Raw genomic sequence first — 14,163 nt, forward strand, 5'->3', positions numbered from 1 at the left:
GTGTGGACACAGTTAGGGTTCAAGTTCACATCCAAATACAGTGACAGCAGTGTGGTGGATGCTGGAAGGGGGACTAGGAGAGACAAGTAACAGCATGGTGTCTGCAGGGTTAGGGAGCCGCACATGCTGCAGCTGTTGCAGGACACGACCCATGTCTCCTCCTCCTTTTACTCTTCTTGGCCCGGCCCACGGCCTCCTAGACAGCGGGCATTGACCCCACACTCCATGGCGGCAGGAGCTGGTGTTGGAGAAACATTGTGCATCCATTAGTCTGCAAACACGGACACTGAAGTTTGGTTATTTACACATTAATGTGGTCCTTGTAGACAAGATGCACATTCACCTAAACTTTGAGATTTTCTGGAAAGCTCATACAGTGAGTGCTCAACATGTATTTATTGATGGGATATGAGAGTCAGGAATAGGCAGAGTGTGAGACAGAGAAGAGAGGAAGAAAGAAACACAAAAGAAAAAAACAGACAGGGCTAAAACGTGGGTGGAATTTGGTGGGGAGGGATAGACCTGGAAGCCTACATTTGGGAGAGTGTGGAAAACAGTCCTGTATTTGGCCTGTGCGGACCGGTCTTGGAACATCATCAATCAATATTCACCAACGTTCCTACAGGACATTCTTGGGAATTCCAACGGCACGATTTCGGGAGGAAACGAGACCAACTCACCCACCCCCCCGTACACAGACTCCACCCTCTGCTCACTAACATGCCACCTCCTCCCACCACACCCGAAGGCCACCCTTGCTCCTTCCACTCAGTCCCAAGTTGACTCCATCCCGGGGAAAAAAAATCTCTGGAAGGTGCAAACACACAATCCCAAGCAATTAACGTCCACACAGTTTCCAATCTATACACCTCGGGGAGCAGGAGCAGAGAACCCTCTGAGCCATGGCAGGTGGTGGCAGTTATTGATAAGCAAGAATTGGCCCTGGGACCCACGTCCCTAACCTGCCCTTCTGGAAATGCATACTCCTTTTCCATGATCTCCTACTTCTTTCTAAGAATACAGTCAATATACACATTTATAGAGATGCACGTAAATCAAAGTTTTCCAGGATGACAACAATGAGAATAAGAAGTAGGAAAAAATTCCAACATCCAAACTCTGGCTATGGTTTAAATAAGTAAGGCTGCATCAAGGAAAGAATATTCTAAATCATTAAATACTATGTCTTAACAAACTTGTACACTATGTTGAGAAAATGGTCGTCTTTGTCAGAGAGAATACAATGTGATACAAACTGTGATCAAAATAGAATCCCTATTACAGCAAAGTGTAAAACACACTTATGTGCACATGGTGATTTGAGGATGAACTTTGCTTCTATCTTTATATTTAAGTATTTTGGGCAATGATCATGTTCTACATTTATTCCTAGATCAGGGAATCCATGTCCTCTTCATGCCCCTTCATGGTCTTTCATAAAAAGACACACAAGGTGGTGCTGTGAAAAGAAGAAGGAAAGGAAAATAATCCCTTTCTAGATCTGCCTTTTTACACCAGTCCTCAACTCGTGTCCTCCAAATATGGGGATGGTCTTAACTCTCCATGGACTGCGATGGTCCAGGTAAGGACCAGCTGAAGCGCTGAGAACATGAGCTGGGCTCTGGCACAGAGCGCCCCCCATGCACACCCCGAGCCCAGGGAAGGCTTGATGGGTGAGGAATACTAGACAGCTAGGAGTGCTTGAACCTGGGAACACTCTGGGCATCTCCCCAGGGACAAGACAGGAGGTGTCCCTTTAACACAGAGGGTAGGACAAACAGACTTGAGGAATCTTGGTGGTACCTATGTCCTCCACACGCTCCTTCACCCAGTGGGCAGTTGCAGGGATGCTCTCTGCCTTCGTGACATCCAGGCTCACCGTCTCCAGCCTGTCTGACATCTGGGTCCTCAGGTGCTCGGCCCCCTTCTCCGTCAGACAGGCAGGCAGCACCCTCAAACCATGTATGTCCAGCTGTCTGGCCAGCAGGTTCCCAAAGCCTGAGTCACAGCCCGTGATGAAGACGTATTTGTCTCGGAGGTGGCTCACCACCTGCCTCTCCCTGCGCTGGCGCACAAGGTCGTACAGGCCCACAAGGGCTGCCAGGTAGAGTCATGTGGCTTTGGGGAGGGCAGACACACGCACACTGAGGTACAAGGAGACTATGTCCAGTGTTTAGACAGGAGGACTAGGGAACACAGAGGGTGGCAGTAGGCAGGGAAGCCTCCAGGCACTCTGGCATGATGCCCTCAGTTTCCTCACCCCACCTCTCTGCTCCTGGCACGGCTATTGCAATTACTGATACACACCCTTGAAAAGCCCCAAGTGTTGCCCCATAAGAAAATATTACTGCTCAGCAATGCCTCCCGCGTGCACCGCTGTCACTCTGCCCTGCTGTGCCCACACAGGTCCACACGTGGGCATCCACACAGGTGTCCACACAGGTCCACACAGGTCCACACATGGGCGTCCACACAGGTGTCCACACAGGTCCACACATGGGCGTCCACACAGGTGTCTACACATGGGCATCCACCCAGGTGTCCATACCAGTGCACACCATAGCACACATACCACTCGATGTAACTTGGCGAGTCAGAACTGCCTGTGCATATCTCGTACAGTAACACTCCCGGACTGCACAGACAAGACCCAGGTGTACTGGGAAGCCACACCTGGATTCAAGTCACATTAGTTTGAAATCCTTCTCTGAGCCCGGGTTTCCACAACTGGTCAGCACCCAGAATCACTCAGGAAACTAAGTCATTGCCAGTCTCTCGAGGCTTGGAAGGAGAAGGCAAAAAGAGTGGGTAGGTATAGGCCCCCTCCTGCTGGGGTAGTTCTGTGGAAAGAAGGAGTATGAGATGTCAATGGGCAGTCAGACCTCAGCAGGAAGATTGGGGAGAGAAAGGGAACCAGGCTGGGAACCCAAGAGAAGAAACTCTCAGAGTTGCTGGGAGGGAGCAGAGGAAATCACCTAAAGGAAACAGGTATCACTGAGTTTACCCTTCACCTCCTGCAGACGCCTTCCCCAGCCCTGGGTGCTGGGTACACTGCCCTCTGTCCTCCTGCTCTGGGCTCTCCCCTCCCAGGTCACACATCCCCAATATTTTCAGGGACTTCCATTTTCTTCAACCATGAATTCCCCATGGCCACTCACAGACACATTTGCCAATCCTCACACGCAATGCTCACCCTTGCTCATCCTCACAGTAGTGTGACCCATAGGTGCGGTGGCAGGAGCTTCCCAGTGCACCCCAGAGTGAGCAGCAATCCCAGGAGGTCCCAAGGGAGCATTCAGAGGGAGGGACACTGCCTCAACTGGACCCTTGGGCAGAATGTGAAATCCTTTGGAACCACGGATAGTGTGGAGATGCACGCTGCCCGAGTCCTTTCACTGAGACCGCTGCACAAGCCCTGTGACAGTGACAACCTCAGCACTCCTGGGAGAGGAGCTTGGCCAGGCTCCAGGGCCACCCTTCTGAGCTCTTGGCTGCCTAGGCGGACAGGTGCCGCCTCCTGGTGCCCTGCATTCTTTGTGTGTGGACTCCTGCTGGGATCAGTCCCCCAGGGGAGCCCAGCTCAGCCTCCTGGAGACCACTGTCTCCAGCTTCAGCAGCACCCCGCCCATTGCCCCTTCTCCATCGAGGACAGGTCTCCCAAAGAGCAGCAGCTGTAGGAAAGAAAAAGCAAAGCTGGGAAAGACAGGACATGAGGGCTTCATGGCAGCCTGTGTCAAGCCCTGCAACCCACAGCCTCTCTAAAGCTGCAGTGGGGACACAGAAAGGAATGGCCACATGCCCTGCAGGCAATGGAGATCACGAGTCTGGAGGGGATGACAGCTTCTGGTGGGGACCCAATGACCTGGTGCTCCACAGAGAAGACCAGGGCAGCAAGAAGGAGTGAAGGGAGCTTCTGCGGAACCCAGGACTCTGGGATTGGGGTCCAGTCCCTGTGCAGCTCCATGGGAGCTGACCTGTCTCCCTTGCTAAGAAAAGACACCAGGGAGGAAGACAAGGGGAGGCTGTACTCAGGGTTCGGGGTAGGGGAGGAGACGTGCCCTGCTTTACCCTAGACATTATTTATGGCCATGTTTGTTCTCTGATGATGACGGTGGCCCCCTTGCTCATAGTCCATGTCGTGGGCCAAGGGTTGAGGTTCAGGAACATGCAACCACCACTGCAGCCCAGTACGGCCAGGGGTTTGCACCGTGACAGCTCTCCCACTCTCTAGAGAGCACTCCTGGGGGTGAGTCCGACCTCCTGAAGAACCTCCAGTGAGCTATCAAGTGAATCGCAGTCTCTTACTTCATTTGAGTTTGTTTTCTTGGTGGTGTGTGTGTGCGTCGTGAGTGTGCGTGAATGTGTACTTACACAGGAAGAATTATTAATATTAAAAACGAAGCTGGTGGCTTCAGATCGCATATGAAACTGTGGCTTTGCTTTCATGTGGGGTATCATGGAAGGACACTCAGTGGCCTGACCCTACAGCATTGAGTCAGCCCATGACATGGGCCAGAAGTGGGGCCTCGGTGCAGCTGCACCCACAGTGGAGCCCAGCAGGGAGGGCCAGGGGTTTCCTCCCTCACAGCTGTCTGAGTCTGCAGAGCACCCCTGCGGGTGAGTCCAACTTCCTGAACAACTACTCAGTGAGCTATCAAGTGAATCACAGCCTCTGATTTCATTTCAGTTTGTTTCCCTGGTGTGTGTGTGTGTCTGTGTGTCTGTGTGTGTCTCTGCATTTAGAAAGAAGGAATTATGGAAACCAAAAAGAAAAGTCTGGAGGCTTCAGATTGCATATGAAACTGTTACATGGCTTTCATGTGGGGCACCATGGAAGGACACTGAGTGGCCTGACCCTACAGTATTCAGGGCCTTGGTCCTCCAGGACCTCAGCCCAAGAATATGTATCCCCTTCTGCAAGAGCTTTCTCTGTTGAGACCACACTCACAGCGATCCCAGAACACTGAAGACTCAGAGCCGGGTCTCAGGAAGCCCCAGGAATTCCCAGGAATTTTCCCCCAGCACAGAACAGGCGCTCAGCATAAATTAACAAAAAATGAGGGACTGGCGTCTAAACGTGACTCTCACTCCATGGCAGTGGAGAGATAGTGTTATAGTACGGAGTGCGAGAAATGACCACTTAAAGACCAAATTGAGCTGAATTATGAGTCTTTATTAGCTGGCCAGCGACCACCCCTGCCCTGTCAGAGTACAGGTACAGAGAAGGGTGGTTAGCCAAAAAAGCAAGGGGGTCTTATAGTATTCTAAGATGGGCTACGTTACATGAGGTATGGGGAAGTGGGACAAAGACGGGAAGTGGGACAAATTACATCACACGTTCCATAACCGTGGGGTCCTGGACCTGCCTTGGACCACCTGTTTCGGTTACGAGCCACAGATTATAATCTTTAAGCAAGCAGGTTTACAGAAGCAGATATCATTAGTTAGGTTAAGGACCATTCTTTCTCCAGTTAAGCAAGCACAGTAAAACTTCAACCATAGGCAAGGCAGCTGGAAAGATTAAGCAATCAGTTATAAGAAACAATCAGTTTTGCCTTGATCACTTTGTTTTCCATCCTTAGCCACTAGTACAAAGTACATGAGTACGTTCTTCCCAAATGAAGCGACGGCGCTAAATTTTAACTTAGGACAGTCCTGAAGGCAGGTTAGAGGCAATCAACTTTAAAGTCAGCGCGTGATTTCTTTGATTCCCTTGTCTAGTTAACTGTTAACCCACAAATCTCAATATATTTCTAATCTAACATCATAACCTACTACATTTGGGGGGTCCACTACAATTTGTGCCGGGGATGTGGGTTTGGGGGCCCTAGGAAGGGCAAGGGAAGAGGGAAGGGCAGTGACCTTAAATGAGGGTCAGCCCGAGAGGGACACAGAGCAGGTGCTGGTGAGGGCGGGAAAGCTCAGCTGCACCAGGGCAGGGATCTGCGTCCTGCCAGTCCTTATTGCCATCTTCCTCCTTGCTTGTGCTTGTGTCTATTCCTGTGACACTAGGCTACTCAAGAAAGCCTGCAAAGGGAAGCATTGCCCCTGACCTCTGTGGCAGGAAGGGCTGAAGGAGGGGAGAGAAGATCCACCTGTCCTCTTCATATCCTTCCTCAGGTCACCCCTCTCATCCCCTGCCCTCCCTGAAGGCACCTGCCTCTTGCTCCCATAGGTCTGTACCCCAACTCCGCAATGTGGACCACTGGTTAAGGAAAGAGTATGTTCAGGGGTAGAAGGGCAAAAGCTATTACATCTACTTTGTGTAACTCATTACATTCCTTCCTCTCAGCAGCCCTGGAAGTTTCCTTCTGGCAGTTTTCTAGCCACGACTCTCTCCCTTGTCTCCTTTCCTGGCCTCTGAGGCCAGGCTCCCGATTTGGGGCCATGTCCTCCTTCTTTGCAGAGAATTACTGCATCAGGAGGGGATCTATCCTTGGCCACTCTGTTTGCCTTTTCCCTGGAGTCCTGGAGACTGTCAGAGACTGAGCTTTCTGAGGAGTGAATTCTGGGTGCTGAGCCAGATGAGGAAACCCAGACTCAGAGAGGGATTTCATCTAGTATGTCTGAAATCCAATGGTAGCTTTCCTAAGAAATTAAAATCCTACCGCTAACAATTTGGGTAGTAACAGAAAAAAACAAAATAAAATAAAATCCCTTAGAATGGCTCAACTTATCAAGTGTTTCTAGGGAAAAATAATCAAAAAACTCCATGGGTTCAAGTCATATGAAACATTGGTTACGTGTTTTATGCAAAGACCCCTATTGAGAACACCTTCCAGCCAATGCCCACCAAGTTGCCAGCTGAGGACTATGAGCCAGGTTAGTGGTTTTTCTGCCCATCCCCACCCCATGTACACGGATATCTTCAGAGGTAGGAGAGGTCCCTGACCACCTTCAAGCATTTCCACCCTGTGGGAGGGTATAGACTGACCAGGCTAAAGCACACCCTGAGGAGGTGGGCAGCAGGCAGAGAAGGTGTGGGCTAAACTCCCCTCCCCAGCTCACACCCACCCCAATTGTCGCCCCACCATTGCCCCAAGAGGATTAGAGCCTTCAGTGGCCACCCAAGGCAACAATACAACCAGGATTGCTATTGGATTCTTGTTCTTCAGCTGTATAACTTGGCACTTTCCTACTAACATCTGTAGGGTACTGAACGAAATCCCAGGAGAACGATGGCCAGGAGGGGAGGATGCAGGTAGGACAGGTGACTTGATGACATGACAGCTGCCTCCCTCCACCCTATTTCGTTCCCAAGGACACATCACCCCTCACACAGCATCCAACCCCACTGAAACAAGTGCCACAGTCCTGGCTTCACAGGGCTTTGGCTGGCCTTGGGAGGCCCCAGGTGAGGATGGCATCCACCAGGAAGGTGGGCATGTAGCTCATGGGGAGGTAGAGGAGCTTGGCGTCCCAGCCAGCTGAGTAGCGGGTGCGGGGATGGCAGGCAGTCAGCGCATGTTCCATGCAGTCCGTCACCTCTGACAGATTCTCGTTGCATGTTGACAAAAGGTGTTCAGATAGTCGTTTGAGGTCTGCTCAGGATGAGAAAATAGCCTTAATGGAGTGGGAACATCCCTCTGCTCCCTTTTACAGCTCTAAGTTAGAAGGAAAGTTCCTAAGAATTCCTGGGTCCCACAGTGATGTGCCCCAAATCTAATCCATGCAGGTTCCCCAGGGACGTGTTCCATCCTTACCCCAGGAAAAACTGGTCCATGCTAAGACACCTCTGCCTCTCTTCCTGGGAATATCGGGACTGCATAAGTTAAAGGTCTCTGCTAATGGAGTCGAAGCCCAGGAAAACCAGTCCTCTCTAAACCCAGCTGGCCATGAGTCCATGGCATCTTCCCTCTCTGTCTTTAGTTTGCTCTTCAAAATAATGGCGGAACAGTGTTTCCAATTAGTGAGCCTGGTTCCCATTTCTAACTGACCTGTTGATCACACAGCACCTTGGGAATGGGGCGGAACATCCCCACTTTGTGATGAGGCTGAACTTCCCTCTCTCCCCTACCCGGCAGGAGAACAGACCCCTCATGGTGTTGGAGACATTAATCATGGTCCAAGGTTTAGTTCTCTCACTGTACACAGTGCACTCACAGGATGCCAGAAACTTCTCGCCATAGGTCTCCTTGATCTCGGGTCGGGCCCGGTCCCACACCTCCTGAACGTGCAGCAAAACCCTCTCAGTGTTGGTCATGTTCGTCTTGAAGGAACCAGGTTCAATTATAGCCACTTTTACCCCAAAGGGGGCGAGCTCCCTCCTGGGAGACAGATAGGCAGAAGGCAAGGAGTTCAGAAGTCTTGCAGGCGAACACAAACACATATAAACCCAATGAAATACAACACAGGGTGGTAGTAGATAAGCCCGAAAGCATGGCATGTTGGGAATTGTAGCAGAAGGCCAACAAAAATTGTGACGATGGCATTGCCTGTGTATAGGGTTGATATAGTTTACACACCAAGCTCACTAGCTGCGAATCCCCTGGAATCAGCTGCAAGGCACCACTGCTGGGCTATCTCCCCCATTCCCCTCACATCCAGGGCATGACCAGGATTCGCCCATTTCACCGTCTATGCTCCTCAGTCCCCTTCCTCCCTCTGCTGCCCCAGTAAACTCTCTGGCCATCTCTCAGCAGGGCTGCTGCGGCTGTCTTCTGGGGAGCATCCCTCTGCCTTCATTTTCGGCTCCCCACGCGCACAGCCACTGGGCATCTAGATTCCTATTGGACCAAAAACCACCCTCAGTACATCCAAGCCCTGGATTCCGCTGCCTACAGCATGAAGTACAGCACGTGTCCAGAACCCACAGGATTCCACGGCCCACTGCTGGCCACCTGTCCAGCCCCACACACATTTCCTGGCATTGTCCTTTGGCCCAAGAAGACCCCACAGCATAGCCGGTCAGCTGACACTCACCCTTGGCCGGGGCTGACGCTGTCCTCTCATCAGGAGCCCTGTCCACCCCTCCATAGCAGGCTGCCAGGTCTTCAGTCCTTAACTCAGACCTCACAGCCAGTACCCTCCCCACATCTGGGGGCTGACTTGGCCACCATAGCTGACTTGGTGACAACACCTATAAGGGTTGGCACCAATTGTTTTCTGTCTCCCGTCCCACCCCCTGACAGCTATCGGAGTTCTTAGGTCAAGGAGCAAACCCTGCCTTCCTAGGGTGCACTGATGCTGGACTCACACTAGTGCCCGCTGCTGTGTGTTGTGCTGAGTAAGAGACCGCACCCACCCTCAAGGGCTCCCTGCACCCGAGTATCTCAGTGGCTGTGGACACGGGCCCTGCAGCCAAATTCTCCCACTTCCACTCTGCTTCAGACATGTCCTGGCTGTGGGTCCTCTTCAGAAGGCTCAGAAAGAAGTTACATAATTTCTTAGGCCTCGGTCCCTCGCTCTACAAGAACAGGGACAAGAGGTCACGAGGAATGGCTGGCTAAACCCAGAAAGGGGGAAGGTCCAAAAAGCCCGAGAGATGGATCTCGAATAAACAGCCTCTAAATCTGTGATGAAATCGACTTGCTGCGAAATGCTCCCATAGAAGACCAGGAACAGGAGGACTCAGGCAGGGCCCGATCCCAGTGCAATACCTGAGGGAGTCCGAGAAGGCCTCCACGCCATACTTGGAGATGCAGTAGCCCCCAGGTGTTAGAGACAATCTACCCCCGATGCTGGAGACGTTGACCACCCGGCCTCTCGCCTTCCTCACTAAGGGCAGCAGGCTCAGAGTCACCTCGATCATCCCCAGCAGGTTCACGTCCAGTATGGTCACGAAGTCTTGTTTGGTCAGCCACTCATTGTGGCCTGACCCTCTGTAGATCCCAGCGTTATTTACCAGGCCCCAGAGTCCTGGGGACAGTGGGAAATTGAGAGAGCAACACTGTATTGTGTGTGTGTGGTGTGCTAGGGTTCAAGGTCACATTCCAGTTGAGTTTATTTATAGAACCAAAAAGAATGTGCTACTTCCTCTGGGAAAAGAGTGGGGGAGGAAATGAGGATGTGGTGACTTAAAGGTGTCAGGGTTTGCATATTCTTCAAGCTATCAGAGGTTGGGAATGGTCCTTGTCATCTCTGCTCCCAGTGCCTGGAAACCAGCGTGCAATGAACCCAACTTTCTTAAGTGCATGGACAGAGTTTGAGAAAACAGAGTGAGTGTTCATCAAATATCTCATCAGTAGAGAGAGACAGAGACAGTAAAAGAAGAATGGGGTAAAAGAAAAAAAAAAGAAACAAGGGAAAACCAGAGAAGAGAAAGAACAAAAGGAAAAGACAAAAAGACCCATGAATCATTGTTTTGTCTACCCTGGTTGGGAGAGATGCAGTTAAAATCCTAAGACTGGGGAGGGTAGAGATCAGGCCTGCTTTGGACATCAGGGGACAGGCTGTGATGCAATGTGTACCAATTTTGAGGCAATATTTGCTCAGGAAGCAAAGTTCACCCTCTCTACCTGGGAATCCAAAGCTCACCATGGAGTCGATACAAGGGACAAACGGGGGAGGAGTCCTCAGGCTACCCCAGTGTCCAGATGGCACCCTTGGCCCCAGGCAGGGTCAACCTCTGCTTCCACCCTCCCCAAAGTCCACCCTTGACATAATATCACGGCTTCCACGCTCCCCAAAGTCCACCCTTGACATAATATCACGGCTTCCACCCTCCCCAAAGTCCACCCTTGACATAATATCACGGCTCCCGAGACCACTTAGCTCTCGTGAAAATGATCTGCGAGATATCCAGGAACAAAAACACAACCTCCAGGATTTTAAATAGTCTGACTTCCCCACCTACAGACCCATCAGGTTATCGGGGGCAGGCTTTTCGGTGGGCCAGGGCCGGGGGTGCAGTTAGACAGAGTTTAATGTAGGAATAGTGGAAAGAGAATAAGGCCTTGCAATATTAGTGCTTCCCCCACACAACACCTTTCATGGCCTTCAAGAAATGAGTATTCTGTGATCCCATCATTTTGCTTTACTTGAATAACATTGCTAAACATGTGAACAAACCTCATTACAGAATCTTTGCTGAGATGTTATTTATGCCAGGAAAGGTGGGAAACTAAGTTCAGCATCCAACAATATAGCACTGCTTAAATAAATTATATTCTCTCAGCATGAATATGCAGACATGCAATGTTACGTTTCAGGAGAGATTTGATGGTATAAAGGGGATCCCAGAACACGTGAGGCAGAGAGTAATTAACTCTGGAGGGTGCGATTACGGTGAATGTTGTTTTACCTTTATCCTCTATCCTACGTTTTCCTCAATGAGCATGTTTTACATTTCTAATCAGAACAAAGAGATCCACGATCTCCCTTTTCACAGAAAGAACAGGCAGCGTAATGTAGCAGAAGGACAGGAATTATCACTGAATATTTGATATTCAGCGCTTCAGTCCCTTCAGAGCTCTAAGCCTCCGTCCTCATGAGTCAAGTGAGGACAGATAATCTCAGAGCCCTTGGGGGGACAAGTGTGAAGGAACCAATAAGAAATGCTGAGACAACGAGCCCAGATCCAGCCTGGCCCAGGTCCCCACTGTCGCCTGCCAGGCTCAAGGGCCCAAGCTTGCTCCAGAGAGTCGACCCTAAACACAGGCTGTGCCCGCCCCTCCGACCCTATGGCTCAGGCACTGGCACTGTAGGATTCTGCTCTGGGAAATGCAAAGCTCACAGTCCTTGAAAATCCAAACGTCCTGGGAATCTTCCCAGTTAGCAGACAAAAGGTTCTCCTTCCCAGAGAGAGGCGAGAGAGACACAAAGAGGAATCTGGGGGGTACCTCTGTCTCCCACGCGTTCCTTCACCCACTGGGTGGCTGCAGTGATGCTGTCTGTCTTGGTGATGTCCAGAGTCACCGTCTCCAGCCTGTCTGACGCCTGGGCCCTCAGCTGCTCGGCCGCCTTCTCTGTCCTACACGCAGCCAGCACCCTCAAGCCGCGCATGTCCAGCTGTCTGGCCAGCAGGTTCCCGAAGCCAGAGCCACAGCCCGTGATGAAGACGTACTTGTCTCGGAGGTGGCTCACCACCTGCCTCTCCCGGTACCAGCGCACAAGGTAGTACAGGCCCACCAGGGCCGCCAGGTACAGCCACATGGCGTTGGGGAGAGAGACACACACAGGCTGGGGTACAAGGAGACTATGGCCAGTATTGATTGAGACAGGAGGACTAAGGAACACAGAGGGTGGCAGTTGGCAGGGAAGCCTCTAGGCACGCTGGCATGGAGCCCTCAGTTCCCTCACTCGAGCCTCTGTTTTTTGTTCTGCTGTTGCAAGTACTGATACAGACCCTTGTAAAACCTCAAGTCTTGCCCAGCATAAGAAAACATTATTTCTCTGCAATGCCACCCTAGTACACGGATGTCACTCTGCTCTGCTGTGCCCACACAGGTCCACACATGAGCGTCCACACTGTTTTCCATACCAGTGCACACACATGCACACCTAGCACACATATCACTCCATCTAACTTGGCGGGTCAGAACTGATTGTGCATATCTCGTACACCAACTCTCCTGGGCAGAGCAGAGAAGACCCAAGTGTACTGGGAAGCCACACCTGGATTCAAGTCACATTAGTTTGAAATCCTTCTCTGAGCTTGGGTTTCCACATCTGGTCAGCACCCAGAATCACTCAGGAAACTAAGTCATTGCCAGTCTCTCTAGGATTGGAAGGAGAAGACAAAAACAGAAAAAAGCAACAGGCCCCCTCCTGCTAGAGTAGTTGTGTGGAAAGAAGGAGTATGAGATGCCAAAGGGGCAGTCAGACCTCAGCGACAAGAAAGGGGAGAGAAAGGGAATGAGGCTGGCAACCCACAGGAAAGAAACTACCAGAGTTGCTGGGAGGGAGGAAAGGAATGACTCAAACAAAGCAGGTATCACAGAGTTTACCCTTCACCTCCTGCAGACGCCTTTCCCAGCCCTGGGTGCTGGGTACACTGCCCTCTGTCCTCCTGCTCTGGGACCTCCGCTCCCAGGTCACACATCCCCAGTATTTTCAGGGACTTCCATTTCCTTCAACCATGAATTCTCAATGGCCCCGCACAGACACATTTCCCAATCCTCACACCCACTGCTCACCCTTCCTCATCCTCACAGTGGAATGACCCTTACCCGTGGTGGCAGGAGCTTCCCAGTCCACTCCAGTGTCTGCAGCAATCCCAGGAAGTCCCAAGGGAGCATTAAGAGGGAGAGACACTGCCTCGACTGGACCCTCGGGCAGGATGTGAAATCCTCTGGAACCCCCAAACCCCTCCCAGTGCTTCCACTGCGACCCCTGCACAAGGCAGTGGAGCATGCTTTTATCTGGCTCCTTAGTTGGAACTAAAAGCCAGTTGTCACCAGGCAGATACGAACTTTACTGGTTTTACATGCATAAGGGGAGGTTCACAAGAGAGTGAAATCCAAAAAATTGGCCAAGCAAATGTGTTTTTGTAAATTTTAGACAATGACTAATACATCTGAGAAGAAATCACAGGACGCAGTCTGGCTAGGAACAATAAATTTTTTAGAGGAGTCACTGGGAGATATGTAGGGGCTGTAAAACAGGTGGCAGATAAGGATTATTGTAAGTATGTTTATTTGGGTCTATCGTCCCTCTAATTTCACGTCTCTGGTGATAAGGGTCATTTTCTTACCCTGGTTTGGAGAGGGTCCCCCTCCCAGAAGAATCTTTTTCACTTGCTACATGCAGGAAGAGAGAGGAAGAGAGAGATCAGCTCACCCGCTCTGACACTAGTTTCCCCATGTTTTTAACTCAAATAATCAATCCACCAATCTGACATATTGTAGGATGGCACATCCTTCACTCCTTCATTTCCCCAGTCTGAAATTTAACTAGAAGTTTTAAATATTAAAAGCTGATTTGGAGGCAAAATGAGAAATCTCATCACGCTGTTGTCTCTTGGTACGCATCCATTCTCCAGATTTTACCCACCAGACACTCGCTCTGGCAAGAGCAACAATCTAGATTTTTTAAATAATCTAGATATTGACACGACCAACAATCAGATTGATCAGTTGTCATATCCAGGGTTTGGAAGACTGTACAAAGGGGTGCCTTGTCTGTGCTGGACCTGTCAGAAAAATAGTAGAAGTTAGTATGAGCAAGACACAGTTTGGAAAAAAGTCCATAATGGAGGACTAGAGGGAGAATAGGATAGACGAA

At 50.7% G+C, this 14,163-nt stretch overlaps 2 protein-coding genes across 2 annotated transcripts in view; both read right to left on the minus strand.

Moving 5' to 3' along the window:
• The window catches only part of LOC105815337 (retinol dehydrogenase 16-like), a gene marked incomplete at its 5' end in the record, with an annotated part of 5,229 nt that extends 3,119 nt beyond the window's left edge, over positions 1–2,110 (minus strand). The window contains 1 exon segment of the mRNA XM_012650490.1: positions 1,804–2,110. Within this exon segment, the coding sequence (XP_012505944.1) occupies positions 1,804–2,110 (307 nt within the window).
• Positions 2,111–7,297: 5,187 nt separating this feature from the next.
• On the minus strand, positions 7,298–12,664 carry LOC105817769 (retinol dehydrogenase 16-like). Its single transcript, XM_012653560.1, has 4 exons — positions 11,781–12,664; positions 9,600–9,858; positions 8,104–8,267; positions 7,298–7,541 (listed from the first exon to the last, which is right to left on the minus strand). The coding sequence occupies exons 1-4, from the start codon at positions 12,091–12,093 to the stop codon at positions 7,321–7,323; spliced, it is 957 nt and encodes a 318-aa protein (XP_012509014.1). The 5' UTR covers positions 12,094–12,664; the 3' UTR covers positions 7,298–7,320.
• Between the last annotated feature and the right edge of the window lie 1,499 nt (positions 12,665–14,163).

Source organism: Propithecus coquereli, unplaced genomic scaffold (genome assembly GCF_000956105.1).
Source record: "Propithecus coquereli isolate 6110/MARCELLA unplaced genomic scaffold, Pcoq_1.0 Scaffold111, whole genome shotgun sequence".
NCBI classification, from domain to species: Eukaryota; Metazoa; Chordata; class Mammalia; order Primates; family Indriidae; genus Propithecus; species Propithecus coquereli.

Coding starts and splice junctions, on each gene's coding strand:
- LOC105817769 (XM_012653560.1), bottom strand. CDS start 12,093: ATGTGGCTGTACCTGGCGGCCCTGGTGGGCCTGTACTACCTTGTGCGC. Junction 8,268..9,599: donor GCCTTCTCGGACTCCCTCAG/GTATTGCACTGG, acceptor TCTGTCTCCCAG/GAGGGAGCTCGCCCCCTTTG. Junction 7,542..8,103: donor CGAGAAGTTTCTGGCATCCT/GTGAGTGCACTG, acceptor CATCCTGAGCAG/ACCTCAAACGACTATCTGAA.